We start from the raw sequence: 16,059 nt of genomic DNA on the forward strand, positions 1-16,059 counted from the left end.
TATTATGCATTCAAATTAACTTTAGACCGAAGTTCATAAGAGACATGAAATATCACCGAAAGTTCGCCGAAGTTCGGCGTCGGCATTCTACCGAAGTGCTACGCCGACAAAGGCAATCCTTATGCGTCGGCGAAGCACCAAATTAGAATGCCGACGGCGAACTTCGCCGAAGTTTTGACTGCCGAACTTCTAATTGCCACTCGAATTGTCAATACCATTTGGCGGTATGTAATTTCGCGGTCAGTACCATTTCGCGGTGAATCGTTTCGCGTTTTGTGTGTAGATGTTTTATCTATCCTAACAGTGCAATTGGACGGACTGGCTGTGCTTAAAAGAAGGGTAAATCTTAACCTAATAACCTAATAACCGATGAAAATGTTATTAGTGATAATGCCAACAATTTTCAGTGAAACTCGTAGGATAAACCACACCGCGAAATGGCGTTCCGGGAAACGGCACTAATCGCAAAACGGTAAACCGCAAAATGATACAAACAGTGAAATAATACACCCGCGAAGTACCTATTGTTTTTTTTCCACATGCTAACTTCTAAGGGTTTGTGCAGTTTAAGTTGTTATTCATATGAGCTCAAATTTTGGGAGGACACTCATAATCTGGTCAACAAACGATTAAGCGGTGTAGAGCAAATAGGATTTCGAGAAACCACCTTAATGGCACAGTAAAGCATCTTAACGTGGGTATTTGATTACAGTCAAACAATAAAATACATTAATTTATTACATGCTCTTTCATAGTTCCAACTTTAAATTAACTTATAAGAAAATGTGTTTAACTTATATGACTAATGAACACGCCTACTTCTTCGAATTCGCAGGCTTCTCTTTCGTGGCTGTTGGTTTAGCTGGGCCAGCCCTTGTTCTTCCCTTGGTATTTTGGTCAGCCGCTTCCGCAGAAACCGCCTTTGGCATCTCTTTGCTAGACGTGGCTTTCGTCGGTTCTGATTTGGGTTTGGTAGCCGCCTTTGGTTTCGCTTTTGGTTTAGGTTTAGCTTTGATGGTAGGTAGAAGTGTTACTGATAGTCTGGGTTTCTTGCCCTTTCCAGTTGTTTTTTTCGAAGCACCTTGGGCTTCAGTGGAGTTGTTATTTTTATCCTTCGATGGTCCTTTTGGTTTGGAAGCTTTCTTGATAGCTTTCGGTTTATGCTTTTCCTTCCGAAATGGCCTTTTTCTCTGCAGCTTTTATTTCCTTTGCCTTCTGAAGTTTCCTTGATTTCTTCTGTGCGGCTGAGAAAGCAATAGAACCAGTCATCCCAGTCCCAGAAGTGTGAACAAACAAATCTGCCAGCAGTGCCTTGTCGATGGCCTTTTTGAACATGTGCATTTTGAAGTTTTCTCTTACTTTAATGTTATCTTGGACGTACTTCACAACACTTTTTATTGAGACACCGCTTTTCTTGTTCTCGTCGAGGGCATTCATTGCTTCCAACAGCATCACATCGTACGACTTTGATTTTACCACGACAGGACGTATCGCACGATTTGTAGTTTTTGGGGCCGATGACGACTCGTTAGGCTTTGGAGCCGATGATAATACGTTGTCTGCCTTAGGTACTTTAGGTTGCACAGTTTCTTTTCCAGCTTCATCTGGCTGTTCCTCCGCTTCATCTACGCTTCCATCCTGCTCCGATTCGTATTCCTCCGATGAGCTTTCACTTCGGGTAACTGCTCGTGACTTGAGGAATGGAGATTCAGTTCCCGAAGTTTCTTCCTCTGATTGGCTCATTGTCGGTTGTTGTTTAAATATAATCGAAGGAGCTATGTAGAATATTATATGTAAATATTAAATTACTTATATAACTTATTTTTATCGCATTTTACTTACCACTAGAACACCGAGTTTCGGTTTTTAGGAACAAGCCACAATGTACACGTATGAAACACAGTTTGCCACTATTATTGGATTATGTGCGAATGGGAACAATAGGCATTGTATCAAATTCGAACCAACATTATTTTTGTATTCTCCATAACGCCAAGTAACGGCAATCAGTAGTTTACAAACCTCTATTGGTGCAGTGCACCTGCTGATTATTAATATAAAAACGCAATTGTGTTATAAAAATGATAAAACATTTTTCATATAAACCATTCAGTTAGGTCCTCAGCCTAACTGATTATGCGAGCCACTCTCGTGCCCTCAGAAATGTGGCGAGATTTTTAAGGAATCCCAATTAGATTTTTGATGTTAAAACCAGGATTTAGTCATTTTCCCCTCATGCGTGGAAAAATATAAGGAATTCGAAGGCGTTTTGGACCTGGTTGAGCACAATCCAGAGAGATAATGTGCTTTTAGGGCTGCTTCGGAACGATAAAAACTTCAGAGTTTTGAGAAAGCTTTGAAGACCCTTGGTCAACTAAAAATTACCCTTGAGATTCGGTTCGTGGATCGCACAAAATCTAGCCACGGGCCGCAGTTTGGTGACCACTGCTATACAGTGACTCAAATTTATATTGGTACAGGTAACTGTTTCCACATCAATTTGATAGAATTGTCAATAGATACCTAGATATTGTTAATTTAGTTTCGGCAAAATCAATACTTCGTTAATCTCTCTCACTATATTGACATATGTTAAAGACGAATGAATTATCAGACATTTTAAATTAAACATCATTTCTACCTGGACTCACACAATATGACCAGCCCATCGGGTATACCGTTTTTAACAACTTCACTTATTGGCATTACCTTAAATTTGGAGTAAACATACTACAACTCATCAATCAATTCAATGTTCTCAACTCTACTGAATTGGAATAATTGAAAAAGGTGATTAAACATGAAGCTTTCTTAAGACAGTAAATATTTTCGCTGAAATCAGTAATAGTTTGCTAAAATTTGTCGAGCTGATATTGTCAGCTAATCAAATTGCTGAGTTTCAGTAGAAACCTGTTGATTTTTCAGCGTTCTGCACTAAAGATCATCAATTCGGTTGACTAAAAATGTTAGCTAGGCAAATTTCAGCAAAAAATTGCTGATTTCAAACAAACAATAATTTGATGTGTACATTCATTGTACCGTTTTGTCTCAAATTCTGAACAGACTCATACCGTACACCCCCGTTAATTTGAGCGATACCTCATGCAAACCATCGGGATTCATTTTTAATTTGAACATTTACTTTACTCCGTTCCATGAGCTAAATGACGTTTGAACCATTTTTAATCTGAACGATGTGCAAATTAGCGGGGTACAAATTAAAAAGTGTTCAGATTAAATGTTGTCAAACCAACGGGGGTACCCGGTATTCCAAACAGTCGGTTTTTGTATGGCGATTTGGTTGAAATGTTTCGCTGAAATATGTCACCAAATAACATGGAAATGATAGTCAATTACAATTCAATTTTAACGTCTCCAATATGATTTATACCGTGACCCAAGTAACCATAAGCACTAATAATAAGCCCTTAATCAGCATCATAGATGCGTACATGCATTATAATAGCACCACAAATGCTTACACACCTTATAACAGCACTTCCGCTGCATAGAAACCCTATTACAGCATCATTAATGCTTCTAAGCCTGATGCATACAGGCATTAAATAAGCACTATATTGGCTTTATATTCGAATACAGGGCATGTTTAAATGCCATACAGTGTTTTGACAGATATACCACGTGCTTTGTGTTTGCATATACAGTTAACTCTTCCTTACTCGATATTGAAGGGACCATCGAGTAAGGGAGGTATCGAGTTACAGAACACAAAACCAGTGCAACTGCGATCCAAGGGACCATCGAGTTAGCCATGAAAACCAACTTTTACTATGGTTCTCTAACTCGATATCGAGATACGGAATATCGAGTAAGGGAGGGAGAGTTAACTGTAGTGGTAAGAGGGAGTCAAACATAAATCTTCTCACTACTACAATTGCAGGTTCTATGACGGGGAAAAGTGATGGTTTAAATTGCTCACTTTTCTTTCCAATACTATTCATCTTATGTGGCCGTAGGAGCAAAGGAGCAGGACAACAACTCAACAATACGGGTGTCGCAGGTTCGAGACGCAATATGAGGAATTTCATCATCATAACGAGAATCAAAATGTGGCAATTGCAAGTCCTCAAAAGGATGAAAACTACCAAAACGAATATGTATGATACGGAGAAGTACTATCTGTATCATTTTATTACATTTTTTGCATACTATTAGAGGTTTCCGTTTTCATTCATTTATTTATTTACCTCGTGTACCAATTGCTTAGCCGCATACGCGAAAGCTCTCTGGCTGCGTACGCGAAAGCACACAATATTCGCCCTAAAAACCTGGCGAAAACAACTGACGTTTCTCACGTGGTCTTATATCAGCATTAGTGATGCAGAGAAGCACGGTTATATCTTGGAACTATAATGGCACGCTATTTCGCCTTTACTGGCATTATAATAGCATTATATGCGTATATAAAACTGACATGCATCATATGACTACCCTATATGCGCATATAATGCTGTTACCGTGCCGCATTATCGTGCTTACTGGTTACTTGGGTAGCCTATGATTTAGTGAAATTATGTATGGAAACATAGCCCTTTGTCCATAAGTTTTGTTTAGGCTGCATTTTTGAATGCCGAAAGAAGTCGTAGTAGAAACATGGTTGAAACAAACATAATTTGAGATTATGAATTAAAATTAAGTAGCTTAGAAGATTTAAAGGAAACAAAACAAATTAAATACATTATAAAGTTGATATTAAATTGAAAATTAAATAATTTCTTTTTTCAGGTTGGTAGAATGGGCCAAATTTGAGAAGAATCTTCGAACCCTCCGCAGGCCGCACAAAACGAGGTCGCGGGCCGAATGCGGGGGCAGCCCTGTTTTAGAGAAAAATATTGAAAAAATAAAAACACATTTTCTACACTGAAAAAAAATTCAAAACTTTAAAGTCGATTTAAAAAAAACGGCCATTTCAGATTTTGATCATCCTTAAGCAAAAAGTTTCGTAATTAAATTTACTAAAAGTCGTCCATACATTGCAAATTGGGCATATTTTAGGGAAAAAAGTTTTCTAACTTCAATTTTTTTAAGTCCCAAACTGAAATTTATTTTTTCAAAGATTTTGTTTTAAACCGTCAAATATGATTGTGTTTTCATGTGATAAATGAGTTTGAATCAGAAAATATATTGTATTTTTTATTGAGAATAGTTAAAAAACGGAATTATACAGTGATTATGTTTTTTTAAATGCAGGCCATCAATGGACTTCGCATCTGCCTATGAGAAAATCAACTCCGTCTAACAATCCGACGGATTTGAATGGTTTGAAAGGTATCACAACAGTATTGCAAACATTGAAAAGTAACAACTTTATCCATACCCCATTAAATTCACTTCTAGAAAAAGTTTTGTGAAAAAAACTTACTAAACGTACCTGCGTTAAACGCCAGATGAATAAGAAGTAATGAATATGTTTGTATTGTTATCTACCTAAAAAAAGTTGATAAGCTCATAACTCATGATTTTATTTGCAAATAACAGTCTGCTTTTCTACGAAACAAAAAAGACTCCTTAAAACAAGGTTAAATACTGGTAATTTGCGACTTTTCTGAAAATTATAACGCTGCTCAAGGATATCACTGGAATAACTCCCAAAGCAACGATACACCAATTCTAGATTTACCATAAAAAAGATAATAAATTGGAAAATGTTAGTTTTATTATAATATCAGACCCATGACACAGTAGCAGTTCAGCTATTTATTTCAAAATTGATAAATTGTGTTAAACAAATCAAAAGTTATTTTTAAGTCGGATGGAGCTGCAGCTCATTATAAACATAAAAAAAATTGTCAGATTATGTAATTTCAAGAAAATACATGGATTGGAAGCAGAGTGGCACTTTTTTGCCACATCCCACGGCAAAGGTCCCTGTGACGCTATTGGTGGCACTCTCAAGCAAAATGGCAAAAAGAGCAAGTCTTGCAAAATACTATGGAAACACAAACACAATCCAACCATAAAAACGATTGTTGGACGGAGTTGATTTTCTCATAAGCGGTTTGGTGCGAGATCAATTGAATTTAATTAAAAAAAACTCTGTATAATTCCGTTCTATTTCTTTAAACTACTCCCAATAAAATAAACATGATCTATTTTGTGATTAAAACTCATTTATCACTTGAAAATATGATCATACTAGACTATTTAAAGCGAAATAAAAATAAAATAAAAAAATCATTTTGGACTTAAAAAAAATCGATGTTAGAAAAACTTTTTTCTCTAAAATATGCCCAATTTGCAATGTATGGACGACTTTTAGTAAATTTAATTATGAAACTTTTTGCTTAAGGGTTTATTCACAAATTTCATAACGCTAAAAGTTGCCATTTTTGATACCCACCCACCCCCTTGTAACGCATTTTGTAAGAATATTTTTCAAATTTTGTATGAGCTGTAACATTACGAGGGCATCCACCACTGAAGGGGGTCAGCGTTATGAAATTTGTGAATGGGCCCTAAGGATGATCAAAATCTGAAGTGGTCGTTTTTTTTTAAATCGACTTTAAAGTTTTGAATCATTTTTTTTTCAATGTAGAAAATGTTTTTTATTTTTTCATTTTTTTTCTAAAACGTCAGGAAATTTCACGACAGTCCCCTATACCACACTTTTTTGTAGGTCTTACCGTTTTTGAGTTATACGGTTTTATAAAAAAAAGTAAAAAAAAACTTTGACCCTTTCCAAATGTTAGTCTAGATCGATTTTGAAAAAACAAAATATGCAAAGTATCTTATTTTTACTTATCTGTGGTTTTACATACTTTTGACATCCAGAAAGTTTCATCGAATTCTGAAGGGGTGCTGCCAATCGCGTGTCGAGTTTGCGTGAAATCCGTCGTATGCTAGAAAATCTTGGACTATTGGCGAGCTCTCATTTTACTACGACCAATAAATGCAGCCACACGCGATTGATGTTGTTTTCATGAGAAAGTCCAATGGAAATTTCCTTGACTTCCCTGGGCATAGAGTATCATCGTATCTACCACACGATATTTATACGAATGCGAAAATTGCAATTTAGGCAAAGAAAGCTCTCAATTAATAACTGTGGAAGTGCTCTTAGAACATTACGCTGAGTAGCCGGCTCTGTCCCAGTGGGGACATTAATGCCAAGAAGAAGAAGAAGATATAGAAATTGACCGACGTAAAAGATGACGAACCATGTAATACTTACCGTTGCCAATAACCACCTAATTAACCATATATGTTGAAAACATATATTATTTGAATATGGTATTTACAACAATCTGATTCCAACTACAGACATGGTAAAATCAAGCGCATTTCTGGTCTGCTGAAAATTTCCGGTGCGAGCTCTTAAGTTAACCCCCTAAAATGGTAGTTTTTACCGCACAATTTTATTTGCGTTAAGGGAAAACTAAGTTTTCCCCAAGGTTTTCCCATAGTAAATTTCATATAAACTTATAGTTACACCAATCGAGCTGAAATAAAATAACCATAATTGAGCTAGTCTGGGATGGTACACAAATTATGTTACGCTAAATTTCAACTTTTTCGACCCCCTCTTTGTCACGTTTTTTATATGGGTCGTCCGAAATTTTTGTAAGGCTTGTCACGCTTGGCTTGACCCCCTCCCCCCTTGGAGCGTGACATAATTTGTGTATGACCCCTGTTCTACCCATTTCTCACGCCACGCACGTCACTACTATGCTAGTTTGATTTTGGCGATTTTGGCAGCCCGATTCGCCAACCATCAAATCAATTTGACAAACTGTCAAATTGGTTCGTCAAACAGCAACACGCACACGCGGTCAGGATTTAAAATGTTGGTCAAACAGTCTGAGTCGTGTGTGGGTTTCATTACAGAGTTGTCATTTGACGCGTCGTCTCGAGGCACAACAAGAAGACCAACAATATTTACTGCTTTTGCGGCTTTTGTACAGATCTGCGTAGAAATTCGAATCCAAATTTCGTGAAATTTGGTCTCAAATCGAAAGGTAATACTACTTCTAGAAGCAATGGATGATTTGGAAAACCTATGTCGAGTATGTGTGGCTAGCGGAAGTGCAGATGAGCGTTTGTTAATTAATATATTTGAAACGAATATTGTAAGTATTAAAGACGACCTCTTAAGATAAATTCTAACTATAATCCAAATATTTACATATGTTTCAGCATGAAACAACGATACCGCGATTTTCTATACTCGAATCCTTGCAAACTATTTGTGGCTTGAAGGTGAGTGGTTTGATTTAGGAAGGCCTTTCTATAATACGTAATCTAAATCAGTAAACCGGGGGCAAATTGATCACTGTTTTACAACTTTTTATTAACACTTAAAGCTACCTTATTCTTATAAAAATTCACGGGGGTGCATAAATACACTTCGTTTGGTCTCAGGTGCATAAATACAGATAATTGAACAGTTTTGTAAATGAAACCACACAAGAGGGGCCATAACTAGCATTTCCAGGTGGGTCCATAATAGGTACGTCGGCAGCGAACTGGATAACATGGTAATCAAATGGAGGGTCCATAATAGGAAAAGCTAAATTTGTAAACATTCCTATTATGGACCCCGGGAGAGGCATAAGGACAACAGTTTTTCAAATGTATATTTCGCTGAAAAAAAATCGAATGATTTTGTAAGTATTTTGTATGCGTCATATGAAGTAAAGACATGGAACTTGTTGTTAGACTGCACAAAAAGTATATCCGTCTGGGATATCATTGCGGAAAAGCGTCTAGAATAAATTTCAGCTACTAAGGGGTCCATCATTAGCATTGAAACCCTATCAGCTTTTTTTCTTGACCAGATCAAAAGTTTTGTAAATAACAGGCGTTAAATGACTAAATAAATAGACTACAAATGTCTAAATTTAGGTCGCCTGCAGCAGAAAATGACGTCAAAATTCTACAAATGGTGTATTTGATCATAGGGGTGGTCCATTAATTACGTAAGGGTTTATGGGGGGAGGGGGGGTTGAAGATTTCTTACGCGCCATACAAATTATTTTTGGTTTTCATACAAAAAATCTTACCATGGGGGAGGGGGGGTTAAAAAACCGCTAAAATTGTCTTACGTAATTAATGGACAGCCCCATAGTGTGTGAAATTTACACTTTGGAATTTTTTAATGCTATAGATAATTTTCCTTGAAATAAATTAGCTTGTTTTTTGAAAATAAACGATTTAATGATGAAAAATTATACCCGCAATGCTGTATGATTGCAAGTTGAAGTTCAATTATCATAGCATAATAGTCTTACATCAGATCTTGGGAGTGATGATGAATCTCATGGTAAAAACTATGACAGTGTAATGAAATTCATTTAAACAATGTTGTCTGTCTTGTCCATAAATCCGGACATCTGAAGCAAGCCTTGGCTTTAAATCCGCACACTACCGAATCAAAATCCGGACAGCAGCATTTTACCACTTAAACTCGTAAAACATTCGTAATTCGTAAAACATGTCTCAATTCAGTTGAATATAACAGTCATAAGATTTTCAGCCATGCATCCCAGGTAACATTGGTAGTTGAACAACAGTTTGTTCAGCTGAAAAGAGGCTGTATAAACAGTTTTTGAGCCGAATAAGCTGTTATTCAACTACCAATGTTACTTGGATGGCCTCTAGAATATTTTATAAAGCTATATGTAAGCGAATTTATGTAGTAATTTCCTCTTATAAAACTGACGGTATCCGCTTGAGGGTAGCTTGTTCAAGCTATTACCACGAAACTACATTCTTGTAGTTTAAATCTGCATTTAACAGATTTTTTTTTACCCGCCACTTTCCCCCACACCAAAAAGCTCACGTGTAGCTTCCTGGTAGTGGACGCAACTATCTCAGCTCACTCTGTGCAGCACGTGGACAAAAAAAACTAATGAAAAAACAAGCAAAACATGAGCTGAGATTGAAATTGACGTTAAACTAAATTTTAATTAATTTAAATAGAATTACATGGCGTGATGTCCCAGTGGAACAAATATTCCTTTTAAGGGACCCACTTATGATATAATTACAAATTAACTTTAAACAAAAAAAGAAAGATATTTAAGAAAAAAAGAATTTAATTCATCTATGATTGGTTTCTGGTAATTGACATATTGCTCAAAATACGAATATTATTTTCTATCCAAGAATGTCGTGAAGATTTAGTTTTAAGTATTGCTTTAGCTTTTTTTTGAAACTATTTCGATCGCTTATTTGTTTCAAGTAATCCGGTAATTGATTGTACAGCTTAGGACCAATGATTGAAATTCTTTTTTGACCAAACATTGTGCTCTATTTTGAAGCAAATTATGTGTACGTCTTGTACGATAGCCATGGGATATTGAAGGTAGTTGAATATTATGATGAAAAAGATTGTTGTGCAGAGTGTCATGAACGAATATTAGAGTCTGCATTTTACAGAGACTGTGAATTGGAAGGATATTGTGAGAGACATCAGAGTAAAGTTGAAGAGTGGGAAATAAAAACGGTTTGCTAAATATTATTTTCAAACATCTATTCTGGAGAGTTTGGAGCTTTTTTAAAGCAGACTTCGAGGCACGACCCCATGCTATAATTAGATAGCTCAGGCGTGAGTGAATATGAGCAAAATAGAAGTTTAAAAGTATTCTGCGCGATACAAAATGACTTACTCTTCGCATAATTCCACATAGCGATGATACCTTTTTTTCTACATTTTTAATGTGATTTGCCCAGCTTAGGGTCGAATCCAGCATCAAACCTAAGTATTTAAATGATGATACTTGTTCAATACAGAAAGAATTGAGTAAGACTTGGTTTCGTTGTTGAAAAATCATTCTAGATGAGTGAAACATCATATATTTGGTTTTCATCACATTTAAAAAAAAGTAAATTAGAAGAAAAATATTGCGACAGAATACTCAAATCTTCGGTCATATGCTCCACTATTGCATCCGCATCTAAGTGCGGATAGAACAGAACTGTGTCATCAGCAAATAAACGTGGTGTTCCCTTTAATTGCAACCTATTTAGGTCGTTCACGTACAACAGAAACAATAATGGACCTATACTGCTACCTTGAGGTACACCCACCCCTAAGGACTTTAACGAACTCTGTGAGTCACGAATTGTGACGAACTGTTTTCTATCTTGCAAATAGCTGCGCACAATTTCATTTGCTATACCTCTAATTCCGTAGGCCTCCAATTTATCTAAGTGTATTGCATGGTTCAATGTGTCAAAAGCCTTGCGTAAATCTAAAAAGAGTGCACCGACGATTTGCTTTTCATCAATCCCCTTTATTATATCGTCAAGCAATTCAACAGTCGCCGTAGCTGTACTGCTGCCTTGACGAAAACCATATTGAAAACTGTACAACACGTTGTGCTGTTTAAGAAAAGGAATAAATCTGTTAATAAGCAATTTTTCTAATATTTTATTAAATATGGATAGTGTTGAGATCGGTCGGTAGTTGCTTGTATCACAAACATTTCCAGATTTTAAAATAGGAATGACTCTAGCATCAGTTGGGATATGAGCCAGTTTCAATAATTCTATTGAAACAATCAGATAGTATTCTGGAAAAGTGATCAGAATTGCTTTTGATGAGATCAACATTGATTTTATCGGGCCCCGGACTTTTTTACGCTCCAAATCATTAATAATCATTGTCACTTCATTAGCTTAGCTGGATTCAAAAATATAGAACTAGACACACGTCTTACATTTGAAAGTGGGTTCACTCCAGCATCCACCTGAATGCTATCGACTAATTTTTGGCCTATGCTCGAAAAATAATTGTTGAATATTTCACTAATTTGTTGATCGTCAGTGATTTTTGCACCATCTTCAATTAGGGTAATTTTATCAGTTTTAACATCTTTCCCAAAAATGTTGTTTATATGCTTCCACAACTTCGAGTGTGGTGTATTGTTTAAAATGTTGTCGAAATACAATTTCTAGCATTGCTTCTTCGCTATGATAACTTTGTTCGAGACGTGTTTTAGGAGATCTTTTAGATGTATGTATTGTGGGTTTCTTTTAACTCTTTTGATGTAGTTATTTTTAAGCTTTATTAACGACCACACATTGAAATTCATCCAAGGACAAAAACTGTTTTTAGTGCTTACATTCTTGGTAATAGTTTTGGAATATTTCACAAGTAAATTCTTATAAGTAGATACGATATTTTCAAAACAAAGGTTGACATCTGTTACTTCACAAACACTACCCAGAAAATTATTAAATTCGACAGCAATTTTTCGATGGTCTACAATTGTTTTTGAAATAGTTATTTTTTCTCTTTTGTCAGCTTATTTAAAGGAAGCAATGATCATAGAATGATCACTTTCACAGGTCGAGATAGTGTCATTCCTTGAATTCGGAATGTCATTTAATCTACAAACTACATGATAATTCATAACACGTTGCATAACTATTTTTTGTTTCCCCATAGAGATATTTTACAAATATTCACACACGCAGGTAGAACACAGGGTTTTAGTACGATGTCTGGATTTGAAGTCACTTGCACATAATTCCGGACAGCAGTTTTTAACGCCAATTAATGTATATTCACACAATACATATTTCAGATTGTTAAATTATCACTTCGTTAATTTAATGATGGAGAAGTTGCCAAAACACATACTTTAAACTAGTTATCATCAATTTCACTTAATGGAACTTTTGCGTGATTGATAAGCACATAAACTTGTTCTGTAGAATAATGACGTTCAACTGGAGGAACAGTTTTGCTTTTATTTACTATTATTTATTTTGCAATGGTACCTAACTAGATTATAAACGATAGTAAAATGATCAGCATTATTTAAGCTGAAATTATAAACATATCCAAACAATTTAATGTTTAATTATATCTTTAAATAATGAATTATTTTCGAGTGTCCGGATATTGGTACTGTCCGGATTTTTATTCACCACGGTATCACAGTAGTTTCACTTTTATTAGCACTTATGAAGACTGAAAGATCAGTTTAGGGGCAAACACAATATCCAATATTTATTTAAATGAATATACAACTTATCATTATTCTGCACAACATGGAGCTATACCCTTCTTTCGGTTTAGGTAGTAGTTTCCAAATGTACAATTTCACATGTGTGTCCAATTTTTTATCAAATATCGTGATGTATCCAGCATTCCATCAATTTTTTAAGAAAGTTCCTCATAGCTTACCTTTTGGGCTACCCCGAATGGAACAAAGACGTTCGTAGTTTCATATTATACGTCTCCGATACAACTTACTTGACTCTTGATAGCGCTACGTCCTTCAAGACATGACCTGCGCCACAATGTTACGCCAACTAACTCGATTCATGACTGCTAACCTCCAGTTTTTCGATCGCCCCACACTTCCAAGATCCTGCTCCACTCGGTCAAACCGCATAGTACACTTAGTACGGAAGTGAAGTTTACCAAATCGCAAAGTCTTGTGGAGTCCGTAGTAAGCACGACTTCCGACAATGATACGTCTTCGAATTTCTCTGCTGCAGTTGTTATCCGACGTTAGCAATGATCCAAGGTAGACAAATTCCACCACCTCGAAGTCATCCCCGTCGATCATCGAGCGTCTGCCAATGCGAGCTCTATCGTGCTCGGCCCCTCCAGCCAGCAGATATTTCGTCTTCGACGCATTTACCTTCAATCCAACCCGATTTGCTTCACGTTTCAGCCTGGTATACTGTTCAGAAACCACCTGGAACGTTCTTCCGACAATGTCCACGTCGTCAGTAAAACAGATGAACTGACTGGATTTATTAAATATCGTGCCCCGCATGTTGAAGCCCACCCGTTTCATAACACCTTCTAGCGCAGTGGTTCCCAACTTTTTTGAAGTTGCGACCGCCTTCGAATTTCTGCACACATATTACGCACCCCTGAAAATGAATATTTTCGAAATAAGTAAATTAATAAATCACAGTTCATGTACACTTTGATTTCAAATCTTAGGGGTCTATTTTGTAATTCGAGCGAAATCATGTGACTCGTCTGAAGTCATTGTCGATCAAAGTAAGCATGCATATTTCAGATGTCACCCGTCGACTCCCATAGTAATCCAGTCACATAGAGTAACAACTGTAGATAAATTCGAGTGACAGAGCCAAGTCGAGCGAAATTTTTGGTCGACAGTGACTCCAGTCGAGTCGTTTTTGATCGACCGTCGCGAAATAATTGTTCCGTGGATTTCGGATGATACACATCTGTCTCGGTTTGAAGTTAAAACACAAGCGTCGTTTATTTTATCCATTAGTTCTGTCGTTACATATTGATGGAATGTGGATTAGGTGAGACTCGAAAAATACTATATTCCCATGTATGGTTTTCTACTACGTAAGCATTCTTAGCGCAACTAGAATGGCGCGTGTAGACTGTGAAACTGGAGACATTTTCCGTTGAAGACTTATGGTCGTGAGAAAGCTTCAAAACGTAGAATTCTATGGAAATGATAAAGTGCTGATTTAATGAAAAATGGTTGAGCGTTGCTAAGCGTAAGCGATTTGATTTAATAATGTTGTGGGGATGTTAAGGTTAAATAATTACACTACACCTTCCCCGTTAGCGGAGAACAATGTAATACAATGAGTTGTTCTTTTGTATTGATTTTGGGAACTAGCATTGTTCGAGCCTTTACAAACAATTTAAAAAATACACTTTTATTCTTTACATGATCTTTCGCTTCTGATGTTGTGATTTAACATTTTTGTCTTTTCCTATTTTTTTTTCTTTTTTTTTTCTTTTATTTTTTTTTTTAGTTTGTTCGTATAAATTTCTCATTCATACCTTATCCTTCCCCCTCTCGGGAACGTTGGAGTCAAATATTTGAAATAATTAACGTTTAATTAATCTTGATCTGTGGACTGTAGATATTTTATTACCAATTTTTATTACTGCATTAGACTCGGTTAAATCTAAAATTTTGAAAGGACCTGCATTTAGAGAATCTAATTTTTGTCTATTTTCCAATTTTAGGTAAACGGTATCGTTGACTTGAAGTGGTGTTGTATGTAAATTTTCGTTTAAAAATTTTGTTCTATTGCTCTTTGTTTTCTGGATTTCCTCTAAGACTCTTGTATGTGCTACTTGCATTCTGTATTTTAGTTCCTTTTCGTATGAGTCAAAGTTGTATAAAGGTTGAATTTTAGTATCAGTTGATTGTAAAGTATTACATTTCCTTCCAAAAACTAATTCGAAGGGAGTATAATCATGATCTACGTTAGGAGTGGTATTGTAAGAGAACGCATAATAAGGCATCCATGTATCCCAGTCATTTCTCGCTTCATTGGAAAAAATCCGAAGGTATTCATTCAAACACCTATGGTTTCTTTCCAATGCACCAATAGTCTGTGGGTGGTATGCCGTAGAGCATGTGTGGTCAATTTTAAGAAGATCGCAAATTTCATCGAATACTCCTTTATATTCGGTACCTTGATCCGTTTTGATACTTTTCATGGGACCGAATTGAAGGATACAATTATTTATGACAGTTCTAGCTACGGTATTCGCTGATTTATCTGGTATTGGGGCAATTATCACATATTTTGTGAAATCGCATTGCATGGTAATCGCATATCGGTTTCCGTTTTCGGTCATTGTAAACGGTCCAACGGTGTCTATAGACACAACGTCAAACGGTTTCATTGGGGTTGTTGTTACTATTTGTTTTGTTTTCACATTAGGAAAGTGTTTATTGTGTTTACATAATGTGCATGCATTGACAAATTCAACAATGCATTTTTTCATATTAGGCCATGTATACATAGATTTCACCTTTCGGTATAACCGGTTAATACCTAAGTGTCCTCCTGTTGGCAAGTTATGAAATTGTTGTAGTATATTATTTACCTGGTCTCGACTTGTCAAGACCTTGGGTTTTTCAAATAATAATACGGTAGTATTCCTTAGAATACAATTACCGATTTTCTTAAATAGATCCATGCTTAGATATTTGAATATTATGTCACTTTTTGCCATGGCTATCTTATTGGGTATGTTCCGTCCAGTATTTTCTCTGGTATAACTAGCATTTATCGTGGGCGCCCCATTTTCAATTTCTTTTAAAATATTGTTCATATGCATTA

At 36.0% G+C, this 16,059-nt stretch overlaps 2 protein-coding genes across 2 annotated transcripts in view; one reads left to right on the forward strand and one right to left on the reverse strand.

The window, feature by feature from the left end:
* Nucleotides 1-1,062: 1,062 nt before the first annotated feature.
* On the reverse strand, nt 1,063-1,959 carry LOC5573646. Its single transcript, XM_021845177.1, has 2 exons — nt 1,843-1,959; nt 1,063-1,775 (listed from the first exon to the last, which is right to left on the reverse strand). The coding sequence occupies exon 2, from the start codon at nt 1,741-1,743 to the stop codon at nt 1,159-1,161; it is 585 nt and encodes a 194-aa protein (XP_021700869.1). The 5' UTR covers nt 1,744-1,775; nt 1,843-1,959; the 3' UTR covers nt 1,063-1,158.
* A 5,934-nt stretch (nt 1,960-7,893) lies between these two features.
* The window catches only part of LOC5573645 (zinc finger protein 502), a 44,512-nt gene continuing 36,346 nt past the window's right edge, over nt 7,894-16,059 (forward strand). The window contains exons 1-2 of the mRNA XM_021845178.1: nt 7,894-8,087; nt 8,155-8,217. Of these exons, the coding sequence (XP_021700870.1) occupies nt 7,998-8,087; nt 8,155-8,217 (153 nt within the window). The 5' untranslated portion in view covers nt 7,894-7,997. The remainder of the gene's footprint in view (nt 8,088-8,154; nt 8,218-16,059) is intronic.

This window comes from Aedes aegypti, chromosome 2 (genome assembly GCF_002204515.2).
Source record: "Aedes aegypti strain LVP_AGWG chromosome 2, AaegL5.0 Primary Assembly, whole genome shotgun sequence".
In the NCBI taxonomy this organism is placed as follows: domain Eukaryota; kingdom Metazoa; phylum Arthropoda; class Insecta; order Diptera; family Culicidae; genus Aedes; species Aedes aegypti.